The sequence below is a fragment of the Oryza sativa genome, chromosome 8 (assembly GCF_034140825.1).
Source record: "Oryza sativa Japonica Group chromosome 8, ASM3414082v1".
Classification (NCBI taxonomy): Eukaryota; Viridiplantae; Streptophyta; class Magnoliopsida; order Poales; family Poaceae; genus Oryza; species Oryza sativa.
The window spans coordinates 2,507,572-2,528,789 of NC_089042.1; the positions used below are offsets into that span (position 1 = coordinate 2,507,572).

General features: G+C 39.5%; 2 protein-coding genes across 4 annotated transcripts; one reads left to right on the top strand and one right to left on the bottom strand.

Moving 5' to 3' along the window:
• The first annotated feature begins 342 nt into the window (after positions 1–342).
• On the top strand, positions 343–1,289 carry LOC4344651 (probable calcium-binding protein CML32). Its single transcript, NM_001422909.1, has one exon. It carries the CDS (start codon positions 417–419, stop codon positions 1,005–1,007), a length of 591 nt encoding a protein of 196 aa, NP_001409838.1. The 5' UTR covers positions 343–416; the 3' UTR covers positions 1,008–1,289.
• Positions 1,290–12,545: 11,256 nt separating this feature from the next.
• On the bottom strand, positions 12,546–19,798 carry LOC4344652 (uncharacterized). 3 transcript variants are annotated; one of them, XR_003243839.2, is made up of 11 exons: positions 19,242–19,798; positions 19,010–19,147; positions 18,782–18,915; positions 17,363–17,632; positions 17,155–17,285; positions 15,007–15,124; positions 14,807–14,896; positions 14,642–14,710; positions 14,451–14,528; positions 13,829–14,098; positions 12,546–12,914 (listed from the first exon to the last, which is right to left on the bottom strand). XR_003243839.2 is itself a non-coding variant. In XM_026027589.2 (10 exons), the coding sequence occupies exons 1-10, from the start codon at positions 19,693–19,695 to the stop codon at positions 14,090–14,092; spliced, it is 1,491 nt and encodes a 496-aa protein (XP_025883374.1). In that variant the 5' UTR covers positions 19,696–19,798; the 3' UTR covers positions 13,710–14,089. The 3 variants fall into 3 exon arrangements, 1 of the variants encoding a protein (XP_025883374.1); XR_010734467.1 differs by lacking the exon at positions 12,546–12,914 and adding an exon at positions 13,710–13,753; XM_026027589.2 differs by lacking the exon at positions 12,546–12,914 and having other exon boundaries at positions 13,710–14,098.
• Positions 19,799–21,218: the final 1,420 nt, after the last annotated feature.

A 21,218-nucleotide genomic window follows, 5' to 3' on the forward strand; every position in this document is an offset into this window, starting at 1 on the left:
TTTTTCGGCCGAAATTCCCATAGAACCGATAGATATAACTCTGCAGACTGCAGTCCAATCACTTTCCATATATTTTTTCTGTCATTTTTTTATATGATTTGAATCAGAAAAATGATTCTTTTTTTAAAAAAAAAAGCCAAAAGGGGTCGGAGAATTAAACTCCGAATTGAACCCCCAAGGCAGAAGCATCGGCTTCGTCCTCTCCCCCCGGACGCGCTCCTCCCGTCGCCCAAGATGGCATCGCGCGCGCGACGCGAGCTCCACGACGATGTCGCCGTAGCTATCTATAGCCACGAGAGCTCCGCGTCCATGGAGAAAGAGAGAGAGAGAGAGAGAGAGAGAGAGAGAGAGAGAATCCGCGCGCGCGAAAGGGAAGGCCTGATCGGATTCGAGCTGTGCCGGCGAGGAGAGGAGATATGGACGCGAAGCAGAGCGTGGCGGCGGCGAAGCCGTCGCTGGCGAAGAAGACGGCGTCGGCGTCGTTCCGGCTGAGGAACGGCAGCCTGAACGCGGTGCGGCTGCGCCGCGTGTTCGACCTGTTCGACCGCAACGGCGACGGCGAGATCACCGTGGACGAGCTGGCGCAGGCGCTCGACGCGCTGGGCCTCGTCGCCGACCGCGACGGCCTCGCCGCCACCGTCTCCGCCTACGTCCCCGAGGGCGCCGCGGGCCTCCGCTTCGAGGACTTCGACGCGCTCCACCGCGCGCTCGGCGACGCCCTCTTCGGCTCGCTCGACGGCGCCGCCGCCGCCGGCGAGCCCGGCGGCGGCGGCGGCGACGAGGAGGAGGAGATGCGGGAGGCGTTCAAGGTGTTCGACGTCGACGGCGACGGGTTCATCTCGGCGTCGGAGCTCCAGGAGGTGCTCAAGAAGCTCGGCCTCCCGGAGGCCGGCAGCCTCGCCACCGTGCGGGAGATGATCTGCAACGTCGACCGCAACAGCGACGGCCGCGTCGACTTCGGCGAGTTCAAGTCCATGATGCAGGGCATCACCGTCTGGGGCCCCTGATCTCCACCAATCCCTTCAAACATCTTTTGAATTCCATCCAAATTTCAACCAAACACGCACGCGCGCAGTCCAAATTGAATCAAACTGAACATCACTAGGTTAACTCAATATATTTATCTCATGCAATTACATCACTGTATGTACATGTGACAAAGCAGGGCCTGAGCTTTGTTGCTATGGCCTGTTTTGTGTTTAAAAAAATTTTAAATTCTACTCGAACAGGATTCTTTTCAAGTGTTTCTACGGTAATTGAACGGTTGCATGCAAATGATGTAATGTTATGTCAAATTTCGGTGATTCTAGCATTTAATTCCTTTTTTTCAATAGTGAAAATGATTTATACTATCCTCTACGAATGGACACAAAGTAAAAAGTCTTACAAATAAAAAAGAAGAAGAAAAAGATGACGGGACAAACCCCCAACTCCTGCTAATTAAAGATCAACTGAAATGACGTTTTTGATTCTATCACGTAATTCGTAGAGTTTTCTTTTCTTTTTGAAAACTCATTCCATGGAATTTCCTTCAACATAAATAGTGTTTTTGGGATAATCAAGCCCATTTTACGGCCATTTTCAGGAATCGACGGTGAAGTACATGGCCATCCGACCAGCTCAGGAGCTGCCTCAATTTTTGACAACATACTTACACACACATCTTCCATCCTTGTCAATATATCATGGAATTGGTCCAACTAGGATCGATCTCCTTGTCTGTCCCAATCACAAAGACACATAACTGTTTATATATGGTTTAACCATTTAAGACTTTTCATTGGCTATGTGTTATCTTTTAAGCTTTTTGTTGCATCTTGCAAGATGTTGTGTGGTCTTGTTGTTGTTAGTTTCAGTCTAAGCACTCGTGCAGAGCCGGCTATCCCGTTATCTAAAAACAATATGCTTCCACCGTAAACTTTTTGAGATATGTTTTACTATTCACCTTTAAAAAAATATAATTATTATTTATTTTGACTTATATTTTTTATTATAATAGGTTTTTAAGCATGACTTATATTTTTTTTTATGTTTGCACAAAATTTTTAATAAAACGAATGATTGAAGATTTCTTAAAAAGTTAAAGTGTATATTAAAAAAAGAAGGTTGTATCCGCCATACACATCACACGTCACATATCCATCGAAAAAAGGATATAAAAATCAGCACCGACGATAAAGCCATATCATGCATGTGTACACACTTTACCTTCGTCCTCTCATAATACCAAATCAGTATGCTAAAAGAATAACTTTCTTGGGCCATCCTGAAGAAGTACAAATAAACGCATAAATCATGTGTACAAAACAAGGATCACACGAGGGCCTAACAAATTAAAGGTTGGAGAAGAAATCAAGCAACTTAACAACCGATCAAATGCTTCCATTTCAGATAGGAAAAAGTGAACATATATGCTAATGCTAAGACGTTATCCAGGTGATGGGAGCCTGAAACTGAACGTTGTTTGTAAGTAGCATCCATTGCTTGTGCCTTTCGGGGGTTACAACATGCAATTTAAAGATTTGTAGGTGGAAACTATTGTGCAAGTTGATTTATTGGCTAAAGTGTTGTGGCAATTTAGCATTTTGGGAAGCAACCGTGCATGTAAAGAAGTAATACTAAATTCGTATTTAAATATACGATACTGTCGACTTTATTTGATCTTTGGAGCTAGCATGACTTTCACCACTATTTTGTAGCGGGTTATTCAAAACAGCAAAGAAAAAATACATTCATGTTGAAAAAAAATATTAATATCTAGTACTTGGTTGAAACGAGATTCTTCATTTAAAAAAAACCACAGTTTTTTTAAGATAATGGAATAACATTCCGGCCTTTGCTCAACAAGCTACAACCAATTATTATAAAGTCCACACATAAACAAATTCAGCACACACTAACATAATATAAAGAAATCACAAACTAAAAGACACCAATACAAGATAAAAGAACCCTGAATTACTAAATTCTATTTGAGAATCTCCATCCAAAGTTGGTAAAAATGTGCATAATCGTTGACTCAAGTTTACGACATACATTATTTATTAGCTTGATATCATCATCATCATATATTTGTACTTGAGCCCAACCCCGAAGCCAATATATTGCCCTAAAAAGTACCTGCAAATAAGATAAAAAAAACTACAGTTAGTATACTAAGCAAGAGTGGCTAAAAACTACACAAGTACGTACTCTACTCTGCACAAGTACTGAAAAAAGCTACTCCTACATCATTCCCCACATGCCAATGGTGGTGGGTCGCCACCACCACTACACTATCTTAAGAAGTAGTATAGATACTTAATAAGATGTAACATAATCGTAATATTTATAAAGTATTTATAAGGGAAAATCTTTCTATATATGGTTTCTATGTGCGTTCAAACTAAATATTTTGAGAGCAACCAAATGATCAAAATTTTAAAAGTTTGACGAGTAAAGCCAATTACGCCATATATGCTGAAATATATTTTAAAACAAGTAAGAAGTTTAGGAAGTTTATTATCCCGCGGTACACTAGTTACACTGCATGCGTTTTCCATGTTGTACATGTACTAAATACTCTAGTCGTGTTAATTAAGGTACAACCCATTATTCCTAGATCATTTCAAAAGGAAAAAATGTTAGTTAAGAAAACATTTTCCCATCTAATTAAGCTGGCACTGATATAATCCAGTAAAGTAATTAAGGCTCTGTTTGATTCAACTTAGAATTATTATAATCTGGATTATTAGGAGTAAGCTGAAACAAACAAGTAGATTATTATAATCTATAAGCCAGATTACTATAATCCAATAATCTCCTCTAGAGGAGCTTTTTTCAGATTATTGAGTGGCTAAAGACCCACTACCCTTAGATGCCTCTAATAATCCAGAGAAACAAATAACTCATAGCTTATTTTATATCAGCTTATTATAATCCAGCTTAGAGTAATCTGATTTAATAATTTAGATTACAATAATCTTAAGCTGAAACAAACAGGGCCTAAGGTAATCTGAAAAAAAATCACTTTCTCCTTTGCGTCCCCAAATAGGTGGTCTGGAAGCGTGAGTGTAAACTACGTTACCTTGTCTATGTCCTTTTTGGGGGGAATCTTGCTTGTTGGGCCAACTTGCCTAACCGATCTTCTTTTTATGTACTCTAAGTTCAATTCATCCGCATTGTTCATTGTACCAATGGGCTTTCAACTTGCGAAGTATATTGCTAACAAAATCATAGAAACAAACCATATTATGTATAATTAAATTAAATATACAACTAAAATTAATTAAGACAACCATATGTGTTAATCAGATATGCATATCACAAAGTATAAGCGAATTTTGGTTTAAGCTGGCCTATATCTATATAGATAAAATTTTGCATATCACAGTGAAATTTTGTATATGGTTCTTGAGATGTACCGATCGATCAAGAGGTACACACATGATATACCATAATTTACACTAAAAATTAAAATTACTTTCTTAATTAGTACCTCCTCAGACACAGTAAAAATTACTATACAATTAACACATAATCTCCTACTAACAGATTTGAACATATCTTGAGCCAACTATAAACAATGAAAATAATGAAATAAACATAGCTCAACTACTAATTATTCTTTCATTAGTAGGCAACATAACCGTTGACAGTGAGCACACGTGATGACTTCGTGAATATCAAGATATACTAGCCCAAACATAATTTGACGGGTGCTGATAACGGTAGGATGTACGTATGCATGTTCATAAGAGTAAGTGTGCATACATTTATATGAGTGTTGTTTGTACTATGTTTTAAAAAATAATTAAACAATGAAAATGGCAAGCAACAAGTACAATGTACTGATGTATAGCTATATATGTTGGTTTGAATTGTGAGTGTGTCATAACTATCACTTGCTTCGTTTGCTATATAAACCCCGGCAACACTTGATTCTTCTTCCAAGGACAAAGTTGCCATCACCACATCAATTCACTGCTCCTCCAATCCTGCTCTCAACAGTCAAGATGGCCATGATGATGATGAGACACTCGTCTCAAAGCTCTCCATGCCATCACGCCATCAGCCGCCGGAGCGCCGCCGTCGAGTTGCACCGCTGCTCCCGGCGGCGACGTCCATCACCACTGACCACGACGGTGGCGCTAACCAGGAGGAGATCACCGGCGGCGGTGCGGTGCTTCTCCCTCCACAGCGACAGCGGCGGCGGCGGCAGCGCCGGGGCTGGGCTGGTGGACGAGGGGATGCCCGTGCTACGTCAGAGGATCTCGGAGATAAAGGCGGCGGCGGCGGCGACCGAGGAGGAGGAAGAGTACTCCAGCCGGGAGGCGCCGCCGGAGTGGGAGGAGGAGGAGGAGGAGTACTCCGTTTGGGAGACGGCGGCCGGCGGCGGTGGTGGCGGCGATGGACAGCTGTTCCATGTGCTTGGGGACTTCTTGATGAGATCCCGGCCGGGCGTCGCCGTGGGGATCGCCGTGTTCTTGATGGTCAGCTTGCCAACCTCGGTGTTCTTCGCAGGTTGCACTCGTTTAGTCGTCGAGTGTCAACGCCTTCTTTTCAACCTAACCAAGTGCTAAGGAGGTTAATTAATTAGTTATATATCCCTTTGGTATCATTATGTTTTGGTAAGATTGTGTACTATGTAGAAAAGTAGGAGTTATATACAACTTCACATCGTGTTTACATTTTGTTCCTTTTTTATTTTTTTCAAACTGAAATTATGCAAGTACTGTACTATGCAAAAGAGACATAAATGCACATCACTATACACACCATGCACATAACATATATAAAAATTTGTCATAAACTTTTGTAAGTCCAAATCAACAAAAAGAACTCCCTAGTTTGTGTCAAAATTGTTCCCTTTTTAAAAAAAATGTTCTCATCTTTAGGTCAACTAGACTACTCCCTCTGTTCAAAAATAAAACACAACCTGAGTAAGGATGTGACATCTCCTAGTACAATAAATCTGGACATCCCTTTGTTCAGATTCGTTGTACTAGAAAATGTCGCATTCCCTTCTAGAGTTAATTTTTTAGGACAAAGGAAGTAAGCTTCAGTTCATCTTTTTTTTAAAAAAAAAAAAGTCTCATCTTTAGCTCAACAAGGGGGTGTCTAATACGCGAACGATCGCGGCGATGGTCCCCTCGCGATCGAGTTTCGACCGGGTATATTTGTTAAGCCAACAGTACCAGCTATACCATACCTTTGCTTCATATCAGTATTATCTCCATGTGATTAGTCAAAGTGATTATATATATTTTATAGCAATTAGCATATGGTTAGTGTTCACTTAAGCATATTAGGTATGCTGTCCTTGGTTGTATTAGAGTTAAGGATTTTCTAAATAAAATATTTTTATAAATGTCAATTTAAATTTTAGATTTTTATACAAGAAAATGATAAACTTTATACACGTAAACTTTATACGCATAAACTTTATACACGTAAATTTTATACGCATAAACTTTATACACGTAAACTTTATACATGTAAACTTTATACACGTAAACTTTACGTATAAACTTCGATAAAAAAGACTTTATACCTGAATTATACTTTTAAATAGATAAAATTGGATTTAAATTGTACAATTAAATAGATTATAAAATTAAGAGATAAATAAAACACACACACACACACACAAATAATAGCAATAATGATATAAAATTATAAGAGTACCTTGCTAGCTAGTGTTACTTTGGTAATTAACAATCCAAATTACCGTATAGAGAAATTACCGTACAGCTCCAACTCCTCTCTCCACATGGGCTGGTCAAAGCCCATAGGACAGGCCTCAATCTCTCCCAGGTGAGAAACGTGATCGCGTTTGCCTCCCCCACGCGACCGATCGCTTAATAGCAATCTCGGCTCAACAAGACTATGCTTCAGTTCATTTTTTTAAAAAAAGAAAACAAGTCTAAATGACAAAACAATTGTCTACCTGGGTTCGTTGGTTTTCCACCCATTATAAGCCATTAAATTGCATCGAATTACATAGCTACCCATATCGAAAAATACTCCTTGGCAGTTGGCAAAGGCCCAAGATCATCATTTCAACCGTCCCATTGTGCACTCGCTCTAGATTCCCAACCGATTTAGGGTCAGTTCATCTCTTTTCCCCTCCGGCAGGCCGGCGCCTCTGATCACTTCCACCATGCTCATCTTGTTAAACGAATTGTTGTACTATCCACTTTTTGTAGGAATATGCGGAAATAAATCATTATTGTGCATGTTAAGGTATTTGGTTAAAGAGATGATCCCTCTGCCACTATTACTCTTATCAGAGTCTGAGTGCTACTATTTATCTATCTAGTGTAGTGCCTGATGTACCAATCAGCATGGCTCATCAGTGCAACTATCGTGGTGCCGGTTACAGACCAACACCTATTAGGCTTACAAACCGGGACTATATATATGTGGGGTTTCTATACTAGTGATTAGCCCAACAATAAACTATGGATTATCCAATTTTATTACATAAACTGTTTTGCACACGGATTTGTTCTACTCAAGAGCAAAATTAACCATGGTACCAGAGCCAGCAACGCCATCGAGCAGGCGTAAAGGGTGCTTTTCCGATTACAACCACATGCTGGTGCTAATACAGCCATACACATATCACACAAGTCAATAAATCATCAATGCTTGGTGAGATGAAATCTCTTGGAAATAAGCACATAATCAAAACACCAGCACAACAACCTCTAAAATAGCTCCAGAATAATCTATATATGTACACACCTTACCTTCGTTCCCTCAGAACACCAAATCAGTATGCTAAAAGAATAACTTTCTTGAACCATCCTGAACAAGTGTCAAGTATGTACTCAACGCATAAATCATGTGTCCAAAACAAAAATCGCACGAGGGGCACCTAAGAAAGTTAGATAAGAGCAAGTTCAATAATAGCGTCAGCTACCGGCGATAAAATTTCCCACGTCACATACACAGTAAATAAATTGTGACATACTATTTACCCAACAGTTCATAGTGATACTATTTTATTATTTACTATCATTTCTCTCTCTTCCTTTACTTTTTCTTGACCAATAGCAGCGATCATAACCTCCTCAAATGCACAGCAGTGGGCCCGCTTCTCTTGAAATGTGCGTGCAGCCCGACGACAGTTTAGTCGCTGGCTTGTTCTCTTTTCCATTCTCTCTCCATGCCAGCCCATCGTATATATAAGACAACGTGGCATTGTTATCGCCGACTTTAAAACCTTATTGCACCTGCTCTAAGAAATCAACCAAAGGAAACAACTTAGCAACCGGATGCTTACATTGGAAAAAGAAAAGAGAAGTGAGCATGCATATGCTAGGATGCTATCTAGGTGATAGCAACCTGAAACGAACTTTTTTTTTTTAAAAAAAAAGAATATTATTCCGATTGTCTAATGTATTGCTATCGTACTATGTACCTGCTGATCTAGAGGTTTGTTGTTAATACATTCACAAAATATGAAAAGAAAATCATAATATTTGATTCTCATTTTTTTTCTGATAGGGGTTTGGGAAACAAGCAAAATCTTCTCTCATTATTTGTAGGTCTCGCATAGTAGCTGAGTGGTGATGAACTGATCACTAGCTGTGGTAGATTCACCGCTACCCATACCATCTTTTAATTACTGATTCAGATTATAAGACGTTTTGATTTTAGTCAAAGTTAAACTGCTTATAACTTTGATCAAGTTTGTAGAGAAAAACAGTAACATTTTTAACCCAAAACAAATTTATTATGAAAATATATTCAATTATTGATTTTATAAAATTAATTTAGTTTTATAAATATTACTATATTTTTCTATAAACTTAGTCAAACTTAAAACAGTTTGATTTTAACCAAAGTGAAAATGTCTTATAAACTGAAATGGATGGAGGGAGCATTAGATAGTATAGAAATAATTGTTGACCTCGTTGAGGCATTCGGTTTACAGAAATGACTCATCTGGCAGACTGGCACTATCACTCTGATCTGAGCAAGTGCCATGGTTTGCTATATGTTTATGCCTGGATTAGTCGTCCACCGTACTCGAAAAATATGTAAACCTTAATTATTAGGCCATAGACAAGGAACAAATACATGTACTGTCTTTCCATATGGCTCCAAAGAAGTCCATTTGATGAAGTGATGAAGAGCTATAATTTCTTAGCAGGATGCTTAAGAGAGATCATCAGAGGAGTACATCTGCACAAGGAATCCGTAACCTCTGACCTCCACATCATCTCACAGCTGTAATAAGCAACAGCTATTGCGGACAATACATCTGACAGACACTAGCAATGGCTCTGTATGAACTTGAAACGGAATTCCTACTTCCTCCCGTTCCTAATTACTCCCTTCTTCCCTAAATATTTGACGCCGTTGACTTTTTTAAACATGTTTGACCGTTCGTCTTATTCAAAAACTTTTGTGAAATGTGTAAAACTATATGTATACGTAAAAGTATATTTAACAATAAATCAAATGTTAGGAAAAGAATTAATAATTACTTAAATTTTTTAAATAAGACGAACGGTCAAACATTTTAAAAAAAAGTCAACGGCGTCAAACATTTTGGAATGGAGGGAGTACTATATATCACTTCCAAATATCACACGAAATGCAGGAGAAATGGGCATGCTGATAATTTCCTCCATGATTATAACTTGCTAGTGTAGAGGAGGAAGAGAAGGAATCCTATATATAAAGGATTGGTGTTCACTAACTCAGCCATGAGGAGGTAGGCAGGTGACCTGGTAATTGTGAGGCTGTAAATTAATTTATACTCGTATATTCATTTCAATTTCTACTGCTGAAATTATGGCATAAATTAATATCTCATTTACTTGAAGTACAGTACATATGACCCCTTTTGAGAGGACATGCGGTTGGATATCTTAATTAGTTTCTCTCATGATTACTAGCCAGTTAGTCGCGCGTTACTGTAACTCTGACTGGCAGTATATAACTAACAATAATAGTCATGATTGGATTAAATTTCTTATATTTAAATTAGGCTTAGTTTTTAATGAAAATCTAATTTGCATGGTACAATTGTATCTTTAGTTTTTTAAAAGAGTCGGGGTGTTATTCTTCAATGCATTATTGTTACTGTTTCCATGCACATGACTTTAAAATTAAATAAAAGTGTCGTGAATCTTGTGGTGGATAATTGTTTCCAAATTAATGGCCAAATTTGTTACTTTTATTTCGGAGAGTACTGGGCACGACGTAGTAAAGCCGACGCCGCCAATCTCGAGGGAGGTAACCCCGCGTCGTCAACAGGTCAAATTAAAGGCCTTCATAGCCATTGCCACACAAGGATAGGAGTCCTAAGAGAGACAATTGTATCTATTAATTAGGACATTTTCTAGTTTCCTTAGAGATATTTCATCGGTTTGATTAGATCTTTTGCCTCTCTTCACGCTTAATGCTGCAGAGATATTTCATCGGTTTGATTAGATCTTTTGCCTCTCTTCACGCTTAATGCTGCATCGGTTAGGTTCGATCTAATAAGTAATGTCCTGAGGCTTTTCATCTAATTTGTTCTTTGACTGCTAATAGAGACAGTATCAGGGTTTCAGCCGATCTTACCTGATTTAGTCGTTTTACCTTCCTTTTTGGTTCTAGATCGTCTAGATCTGCCTCTTATATCAAGATCCCATCCTCTTGACGTAGATCAAGCTCCATAGTATCTAAGATTGGGCCAAGCTTCTTATATTTCATCTATGCTGGTATCTTGGTATAAGGCAGTATCGGGGTATTAGCCTATACAGGTTGGGTTCACTCCATCCGCTATGCTGTGAGCGCGCATAATCCCTTCTTTGGAGCATGTTTAGATATGAAGCAATTTATACTGTCTCAGTGCCACCACCGATCTATCCCAGTCGCTCGATCTAAGCATGCCCCATCTAATGGATTACGTGTCGCTGATATCTACAGCCGATCAAGTACATTGAACAATCTCCAAGTTTTTACTTGCCTCCACCGATCTGACTTGAATTGCATCGGCGTGGCCCCCAATGATATGTCATCAGCAATCCTTGCCGATCGGCTATCGTTGACGGATTTAACTCTTTGATGTTCCCTGTCATGTTGGTTGCAGGATCAAACCATCTGGCACGCTCAGAACCCGAAGGCAAATTTCCTGGACCTGCACTGGAGTTAAGCATATCTCCTAGGCCCCTACGTGTCGATTTTTCGAGTCAACAGCCGCCCCCGGAGCCGTAAGCGCGCTCCAGAGGCTACGATTGCCTCCGCGAGCCTTGGTCGGCCCTGGAGCCCCTAAATTGCTCCGGAGCCTAAGATAGTAGTCACCTTCGGTCATTTTCCTAGGGTGGATGTCTCCGCCGAAGCTCGGTTCGCCTTTCGGAGGCTTGCTCCTTTACCTAGAGCCATTCCCCCAACAGCATTGTTTAGTAGTTTGAAACGCGTGTGCACGGAACATGAGAGAGGTGAGTTGGGAAAGTTGGGGGAAGAACACAGCCTTAGCCAACCCTCTAACGGCCCAACCACCAATTTGAGTATTTCCTACTCAGTGCACTCACTCTAAACTCCCAAGTCCTAACTAATTGACGACAATCGAGTTCGCTGGTGGCGTCGCCTCCCCTCCGGCGGCCGGTTGGCTGCCGCCTTGCCTCTAACCGACTCCATACCTATAATATCGTGTTTTTTTAATGACTAATAGTAAAATGTGTGATAAAAAGTTAACGGTGCCATCTATTAATTAAAAAACGGAGGTAGCTAGCATATCCTTATGAAATTTTGGAAAGAAATCTTTGCACTCATTGAGGCATTCTCGGTTTACCAAAGAACCGCTGTTTGTGTTATGAAAGTTCCACACTGTTGGTGACTGCCAATAGCTACTACTACTAGCACTCTGATCTGAGTATGACTGCTATTACTATTTCATGCATTATCCCTTAATTAGTACCAGTGCTCGAAAATTACACATAAACAGACTCTCACCTGAAGGCCCCTTTGGTTATTGCTACTTGGAAAGATATGAGCTTGAAACATCAGTCTTATGAACCCATATGTTTTGAAGAAACTAGCAATGGCTCTGTATGGACTTGAGACAGAATTCCTAGTTCCTCCCATTCCTGGTTACTAACATTGTCCAAATATCCAAAATAATCTTGTGTTCGCAAGGAAGAGGAGGCATCTTATAAAAGGATCAGTGTATTGAACACTCACAACGGATGTGGAAGGACAAGAGACCTATATATAAGTGGGGAAGCCCCTCACCTCGTTGGCTAACTTTTGGGGTGGGAAAGACCTTTTACGATCATACAATTGATATCAGAGTCTGGCTAGTTCAACATCTCTGACCCCGAGGGACAAAGTGTGTGAAGGCCTGATGGACCCTGGATGCCTACGTGGCCTATATACTTGAGGGACTGTGACGATACGATGAACGGCCGAGGAACACCAATATGTGAACAAGGAGATTTTGGATAGTCTCACATTAGTTGTGGAAGGGCAATGGACCTAATATATATGTAGGGGAGCCCCTCATCTCAGTGGCTAGCTTTTGAGGTGGGAAAGACCCTTGATGATGATCTACACGGTGTTCATTAACTCAGACATGCAGAGCATATAGGCAGATAGCCTTTTGTGATTAAAAGTGCTAATTCTTCGCGGCAAATTGATCTCCCAGATTTCATTATTCAGAAAACGTGGAAGATTGATTGGACAACAAAAATAAATATACAGGTGAAGAACAAGACCAAGTACATACTTCTTACGCCGCCCATTTGGAGATGAAAGTAAGTGACCATGCACTTGTTCAGATCTCACCAAAATTACCAATCCACTTGATCCCGGCCGGGCGTCGCCGTCGGGATCACCGTCTTGATGGTCTCCTTCCAACCTTTTGGTGTTCTTCACAGGTTGCACCTGTTTAGTCTTCGAGTGTGATCAACGGCTTCGTCTTTAATTTCAACCTAACCAAGTGCTAAGGAGGTTAATTAATTATCCTTTTATTACCAAATGTTGTATCATAATATCTTGACAAGATTGTGCTCTTTGTAGAAAAGTAGGAGCTATACACAACTATATATCGTGTTTACATTTTTCCTTTTTGTAAATTATTGTTGTGTTTAATGTTGCTATACTTTTTTTCAAACTGAAATTATGCAAGTACTGTACTATGCAAAAAGAGACATAAATGCATATCACTATACACACCATGCACATGACATATATAAAAAATTGTCATGAACTTTTGTAAGTCCATATCAAGAAAAAGAACTCCCTAGTTTGTGTCAAAATTGTTCTTTTTTTTAAAAAAAATGTTCTCATCTTTAGCTCAACAAGACTAAGCTACAGTTCAAATACGAGGGCTTTAAAAAAAAACACAAATAGATGTCAGGTGATGAGGAACTGTTCGAGAAATTCTGTATCTAGAAAGGAACCTTTTGCAAAGTAGCAAACCATGCGTTAATCTCTCCCAGGATTAAAAGAAACCAATCACAAGCACTTTGGATTCATGCTACAAAAACTTTGGATTATTGAAGCAGCTAATAAGCTGACACATTCATAGTCAGCTGACATGGGGTCCTCCAAACATCTACTCCCTTCGTTTCACAATATAAGTCATTCTAGCATTTTTCACATTCATATTTATATTAATGAATCTAGACATATATCTATTTAAATTCATCAATATCAATATAAATATGGTGAATACTAGAATGACTTACATTGTGAAACGGAGGAAGTACTGAATACTGATGATATAGTAGCAGCACGTCGTTGAGGGCACATTCGTGGGCCCACGCGACTGTAATGTGTTGATTGTGTGTGTCTGAGTTCATCAAAAACAAAGTTTAGATTCAGTTTATGGCGCTAATCTGACCTTGCTATATATACGGAGGGGCATGGTTTTCTGTTAAGAGCGTAAGAGGCGCAGTAACACTATCTTTACAAAATCTCATCCAAAACTATATCAGCACAACCATTTAGAGGAATGAGGTTGCATCGCTGGTAAGACGTGCCAAATTGTCCCAAAAGCACAATGAGGTTGCCAGATTATCCAAAAGGCACAAGTAGACATCCCTCCCCTTGGTCAGTCATATTACTCTAGGCAACTTCAATCCCTTGCAGCACCTCTTCAACTCTAGTTTACCTACATTCCAAAACATTTGTCAGTTCCACAAACAATTTGATTATATCCTAATCAAATCGTTGTCTAATTGAGTCATCCAGTTAGCTATATGCCAAAAATAAATGTATCCAAATTGAATGGTTTGATTGTCATCAGGTTAGCTATGACAGTGTTGAACTTTGAATTCTAAATCTGGCTGCATGGGCTGATAATGAAACTAACTTATTTCAAACTATATGAAGCCACACCACAAAACATTCAAAAATATATATAAATATTTTTGGGGTTCCTATGATACAACTAACTGCAATGGTTGAGGATAAAATTAGGGATAACAAATACAAAAGTAAGGAACAATAGCTCAACTAGTTACCTGCTTAGAAGCATCAGTGAACTGTACAGGGAAAGTAATACTTTCCCTATATGAGTCGAAGAGATTATGAACTTCAACCTTCATAGACAGAAAGAACAAAATGGGTGTTCAACGTTTTCTTTTACTTTTCAATTCTAAAGAACCAAGTAACATTTTTTTTTTGTTTTTGAACATATAGCTTTTTAAGGTACCTTCAGATCGACTGTCAAATGCATCCCTTTCAGGTATCCCCAACCAAGAGAAAGGAGGTGGTCTTCTAACTGCTCACAGAGTGTAATTAAATACTTAAATATATCCCATATACTATATTTATAGACATAGTAAAGTGATTAATAAAGACTAAGAGTTCTACTCACCTGGGATAAAGTAGAACAATCAATATCCTGAAAATCAATCACGTCCCCTCGTCTAATACCAAGCTTTTCAGCAGTAGAATCAACGAGCACCTATGAGACCAAAAGAGTCAAATACTACGAGAAAATGAATCAACTATCACCTATGAGACCAAATGAGTCAAATACTAGGAGAAAAATATATGTACAGAATAGTAATATACCTGACTCACAATGAAACCACTGGTGATATTATAGTCACGACAGAGTTCCTCCTGAATGGAGACATCCAGTAGTTCCACTGACTTCAATTGCATGCCAAGCAAGGGGCGAGCAACACGGCTAAAAATAAGTTGGATTTAGAGCATCAGTTCCAAAAGTAAACTATACAGTATTTTTTTTGGCTAAGCCACAAGGGCTCCATAAGGCAACAGTACCATGTCTTTCAGTTTACAATGCACATATAAGGATGTATTGACTGTTCCATGCTCCTATCAGTTTATATTTCAGTGCAGGAATGGGGTAATTGCCTCCATACCATCAAATTTGTTGCATATTGGCAATATATGTACCATCCAATCCATTACCATTTATCCTCAATATAATTTATTATAAACATGTTAAGAATAATGAATCACTCACCCATTAGAGCAAGTTTTATAGTAGAGGTGGCTATCACCTCTAATTTCATACATGTCATACACCAATAAATTAAGAGGTACTCCCTTTGTTTCATAATGTAAGTCATTCTAGCATTTCCCACATTCATATTGATGTTAATAGATCTAGACATATATATCTATCTAGATTCATCTTGGGGCTTGTGTTTGGATGCCCATAGTACTTGCTCTTATGGCTAGAACACAAAATAACTAAAATAGAAACATACATGCCCCTAGCAGCCAAAGTTTGCTATAATTCAAACACCACCAAAATCGCATAATCAATGTGCTCCTGTGCCGTGAGCAGCGAGCCAGCAATCAATATAGGGCACTGAGCAGCAATGTGACAACAGCAGCGGCTGTTGGGGCTGCAAAGCTAGGAGCTGCAATGGCAGTAAAGTTGGCCATCAGGTGACAAGGGCTCAGGATGTTTTAGTTTTGCAACTGTAGCCAATTCATCACTTGACATTTAGCAAATGGGGATTACAGTACTTCTTGAGTCTTGAGGAGCAGAAATCATGATGAACATGGATGGCGGTGGTATAAGGGTAACAGGGAATAAACTAGATGGTGTTTCAGCTAGCATAAATGAATGGGCCATATTTTGGCATGTGGAACAAATTGGCCTTTATAGGGATAATTCTCTCTAACAGATATGATGCATAAATTATATTATTACTAGTATTGTATGAGGTCACTGGTACATTTTGTATGCTATTTTTTCCTTATGTTCGACTTCAGCAATAAAAAGCTTTAAAGTATGTTGCACTGAACCTGAGGTTTGAGATTTAAATTGCCCTTCCTAAACGTGCAACTTATCCCATATTTGAACATTGACATTATATCCAGAATCTAGATGATGGGCCCAACTTGTATGATCTAACAAACAAAGGATAACATAAAAAAACACCAGACAGCTTTCCTATCAACCTAGTGGTGGTGGTGTCACCCCCACCTCGATAAGTTGTGCACACACTTTAAATTCAATAGAACATTAAATACAACGATAAATTTTTAAACACATAACTGGCAAATAAAATAACTTCTGTGAACAAGAGACAAAAGATACATCAACAACTCTACCATAAGTGAGATAACTGCCTAACTGATCACAGTTCCTAATAACAACAAATACCTACTTTTCAAGATAAAAATTACTATGTTTCAGCACTCAAGATAAGTGGATAAATTCAATAAATAAGGGAAAGTTTGTTTTTGCTACTCTTAGAAGTCACAGTTTCAAGATTGCCACTCTTAAAACTTGATTTACGCTTTCGCTACTTCTATTAGCAATGCATTTCAATTTTTGCCACACCGTCAACTTGAGTCACTGAAATTGCACTGCAACGGCGCTGGTTTTTGTGGTTGTCATCAGAACCCAAGCCCTTCTATCCAACCGTGCTGATGAGTGACGACATACTCTGCTGGAACCATCCCCACACCTCAAGATAAAAATGCATTCATGAATAGCATGTCATTGTAATGAACTAATGATCAATGAGCAAGCAGGAACACGTTCAGACAGTTGTCATGAGTAGATTCAAGTCACAAGAGGGACCATAAACACCATCGAATACTTTCTAGCGCTTGAAACAGTGTACTTAGCTGATAGGATGTTGACAGAGTGGCAAAAGATGAAAATGCACTGTTAACAATAATGACTGCCTATAAATTTTACATTTAGATAACAGGTAAGAGAAGGGAACAAACCTAAACTGATCCCACATCTCCATGCAAGTCATGATTGTCTTGATAGAGATAAAGACCGGACCCGGATTTTCTACAAATGCAATCCCAATCATATTGCCACCATGGTCAACCACCGGCCCTCCTGAACCACCCTACATTAAAGAGAGACTCCAAAATTAACGAGAACATAAGAATGCATTAAAATGCCAGCATAATAATGCATCAATACCTCAGGAATATCACAGCTCAGAAACATATTGTGGTTCCTCAATAACACAGGGTAATCTGTCCATGAAATTGTTCCATGGCTAACCATTAAAGACATGTTTTCACCCCTACCCAATGCAAATATGACCTGACCGTAGTTTGTGCCCGATCCAAAAGAAGGGACCTCCAACTTGTAGTCTCCCATGACTTCCAAAAGAGCAATACCATAGTGCACATTGTAGAACAACAACCTTCCTTCTGTTGTTGTCTTATTTGGCATACTGACGGATAGCTGGAAAGTTGAGATTTGATCAACTATAGTTAACTTGTATACAAAGGACTAATAGGCGAAAAGGAAATCATAAGAACTAAAATAGATAAGAACCTTAGAAACATTAAGTGAGTTAATTAAGATAACTGAAGAATGAGCAAAAAATTTAGAAAAAAAATCAACATCACAGAGAATAACAAGGAAAAGGCATGCAAGGTTTAATGTCCATATTCTGTAACAGCTGCACATCTCTAAAAGAAAAGACAACCAGGCGCATAATAAGATCTTAAAACAGTGCTAAGCCATGGTGAGACAAACATGCATTGGTGTTACTTACCTTTCACAAGAACCAATACTAAAAATATATAAATGCGAGCTGAAAGTGCTACCATGCAAAGCTCATTGACTTGACAAGGAAATTGAACTCCTTATGCTACAGTTATCAAGGGATGGCTTGGGTGCATGAAATTCATGGAAATAAACTGTAAACAATTTAGAAAGGGCTCACGACAAGGTAATTAAATTGACTCTTTTAAGAAGTTTCGAGGGTGAACGGGTTTTTCTTCATTGTACCTTTGTGGCATAAAGAGAATTAACATGCTGGTGAAGGAGTTTGTAGAATTGATATGTTAACGGAAGAAGTTAGTGTGTGTCTAAACTCATAGAGATCTGTTATAAGATATTTCCCATTGCTAGAAACTTGCTGTCTAATGGGTTGCTTGACATTACATAATTTTGGTTTGTGGAGCAAAAGCAAAGGGCTAGAATTTCTGGTGTGGGATAATATTAAGTGGAAAGAGGCCTATGGAATGCTCGGTGGCCAAGTGGACAATGCAACCTGTTCTTTTTCTTTTCTTTTTCTTTGTTTTTTTTTTTTTTTTTTTGCCAAGCAGTCTCAAGTTTGTATTAAAATACCTCCCGATTTCTATTCAATTTCAAAAATTCAGCAAGTTGAGCTACAATGAGCAATTACTTCCCTAATTAACGGCAACGTAAATTGAAACTTACATGATAAACAAAGAGGAATCAGATAACAGGCAGCAATTGGTATCTCAAAAAGTTAAAACGAATTGCAGACGACATGATCAACTACAGTTATGAGATATGAAGCATTTAACATAGACTACACACAGGGCATATATATATAATTCAAAGAAGAGAGTTAAGTACCTTGAGTGCTGGGTTATGCAATTCACCATGGAAGTCACAAACAACAGAAGCAGCAGTGAGGATCTTGGCACGTTTGTTAGCCCCATCCCAACCGATTACGACGCCAGTGCACCGGGAAATCAATCCACCCCCATCTGCAAAGTCATCGAATGCCATTTAGCTAGCTAGGAGGAATCGATCATATGAATGAATAATAACGAATTGAGCCTTAGATAATTGTGTTACTACCAGGCATTGTGGATGAAACACTGACAACGGAGCGAGCCACACGCAGCACCATGGCCTTGTCTTGTGATGTGACGACGGCATCTGCAGTGATGGGATCCATGGGCGAATGCCTGAGAGTGGGGATATCTTTACATTGAGCTAACGAAAAGAAGGATGGCGGTCAGTGGCATGGATCAAGCAGGAGGGATAGGAAACAAATTATAGAAAGAAGGAAAGAAATATTGAATTGAACCTTTCTTGGAGAGTTTGGCGATCCGGCGGCGCTCCTTGGCCCACTCAAGAACGGAATCCAAATATTTTCTGTCAAGGACGGGATCCAAATATTGTCTGCTGGTAGGACGAGTCCCCGGTGGTAAGGTGGGATAAGGCGGGTAGCGAAGAGGGAGCGGCCGGGAGGCCAAGGTCGTACTACCGGCGGTGGTCATCTTCTTCGGAACCGGACCTGCCGCCGCTGCTGATGACGCCGCTGACTCTTCTGTCCTCTTTCTCTTCTTCGGATCCAGTGCCGTGCCCCCGCCACTAGCTCTAGCGCGCTCAGTAGTATCCCTCGCTCTAGATCGAGTAACACTTCCGGCGGTGGGAGCCGTAGCCGGAGCGGGATTCTTTTTCGATGTGTGGCTTTCTCCACCCTCGCCGGTGGAAGGGGATGGCGCCACCCCCTTCGACGACCTCAGTTTGGGTGGCATCGCCGATTCGCCGCTCGAGTTGCGGCGGCGGCGGCGGCGGCGGCGGCGGAGGCGGAGCTAGGTTTCTTTTCTTTTTTTTTTACACAGGAGCTAGGGATCGGTCGGGTTCCTTTAAATATACTCCGTATATAAGATGGGCTGTGCCGGTTCTTGGGCTGCCATCCGCGGCCGAGCCACGACACGGCCTGCCAAGCCAGCAAAGCATCCAACCAGCACAAAATTTTGGCAAGTTTGGTAAGGCACTTTATTTATGCATCAATGACGATAGATGCATTCGCCATAGTTCCAGCATTACGGCATGAACAGCGGATTTCTCCCTTCTCTCATCCATCGTCTTTGTTAAAGTAGCAAAGTTGTGTCGGAATTGACAATTGGCGCGCTGGCAACGTTGCTGGTACCCGCGTCATTTTTTTTTCGTGATTTTCTCTTTTTCTTTTTTTTTGATTTTTTTTAATCTTCAGCACACATGTTTTCAAATCTGAGTTGAAAGGTTTTAAATCTTGACTTAAAAGTTTTTAAATCTCGTGTTGAAAGTTTTAAAACCTGAGTTAAAAGTTTTTAAATTTTGTCTTACAAATTTAAATTTCAAGTTAAAAGTTTCTAAAATTTGACTTCAAAATTTAAATTTTTAAGGTGAAAGTTTTTAAATTTAACTTGAAATATTTCAATCTGTTAAAAAAAAGATCTTTCAAAAAAAAGGAAAATCTTTGCTTAATTACAGTCATTATCTAAAACTAACTCAGTTAGTTAGACTAAGCTACTCCCGGAAAATGCTCGTTGCCAGCGCGTGAGTGAGGTAGCTTTTCCTAAGCTGTGTTACAATCTTAGGGCTTATTCGGAACAAAGAAATGTAAAATCATAGGAATAGGAAAAACGTAGGAATATGATAGGATTACATATGAAAAACATAGGATTGGAAAACCACAGGAAAAATACACAACACGTTGTTCGGAACATAGGAATAGATCAAAACATAGGACTTTCACCATGAGTATAAAAAATAGTTTTTTTTTGCTTGATGAGTGTTTAAATAAGCTCATTTGAGGTTACATGCATTGATTTGTCTTGGAATTCTCAAAGGAAAATGAAAAAGAGGTCCCAGTGAATGTTCAGTTTCCTATGGATTTCCTATGAAATCATAGGTGAAGGAAAAAATCTCCAATTTTTCCATGCCCCAATTCCTTCAAACCGAATAAGTGAATAGTACTTAAATCCTATAGGAATTGGATCCTCCAATTTTCCTCCAAAGTTCCTACAATCCGAAGAAGCCCTTAATCTTAACCACCTAAAAAATTGGTAATTTTTCGTTCGTCTAAATAATTTTTCGTCCTCCCGATGGAGCAATTGCCTCCGTTCCCACGTACGCGCAAATTAATCCAATCCAATCAGACAAAGAACCTAGAGGAAGAGAAAACAAACGGGAAGAATGATAGAAATTGCATAAATCATTTTTTTCGACTGTCACTCTCATGTCATCTCGAGCCCGCATCAAATCAGTTACGGGATTTCACATAATCAATTCG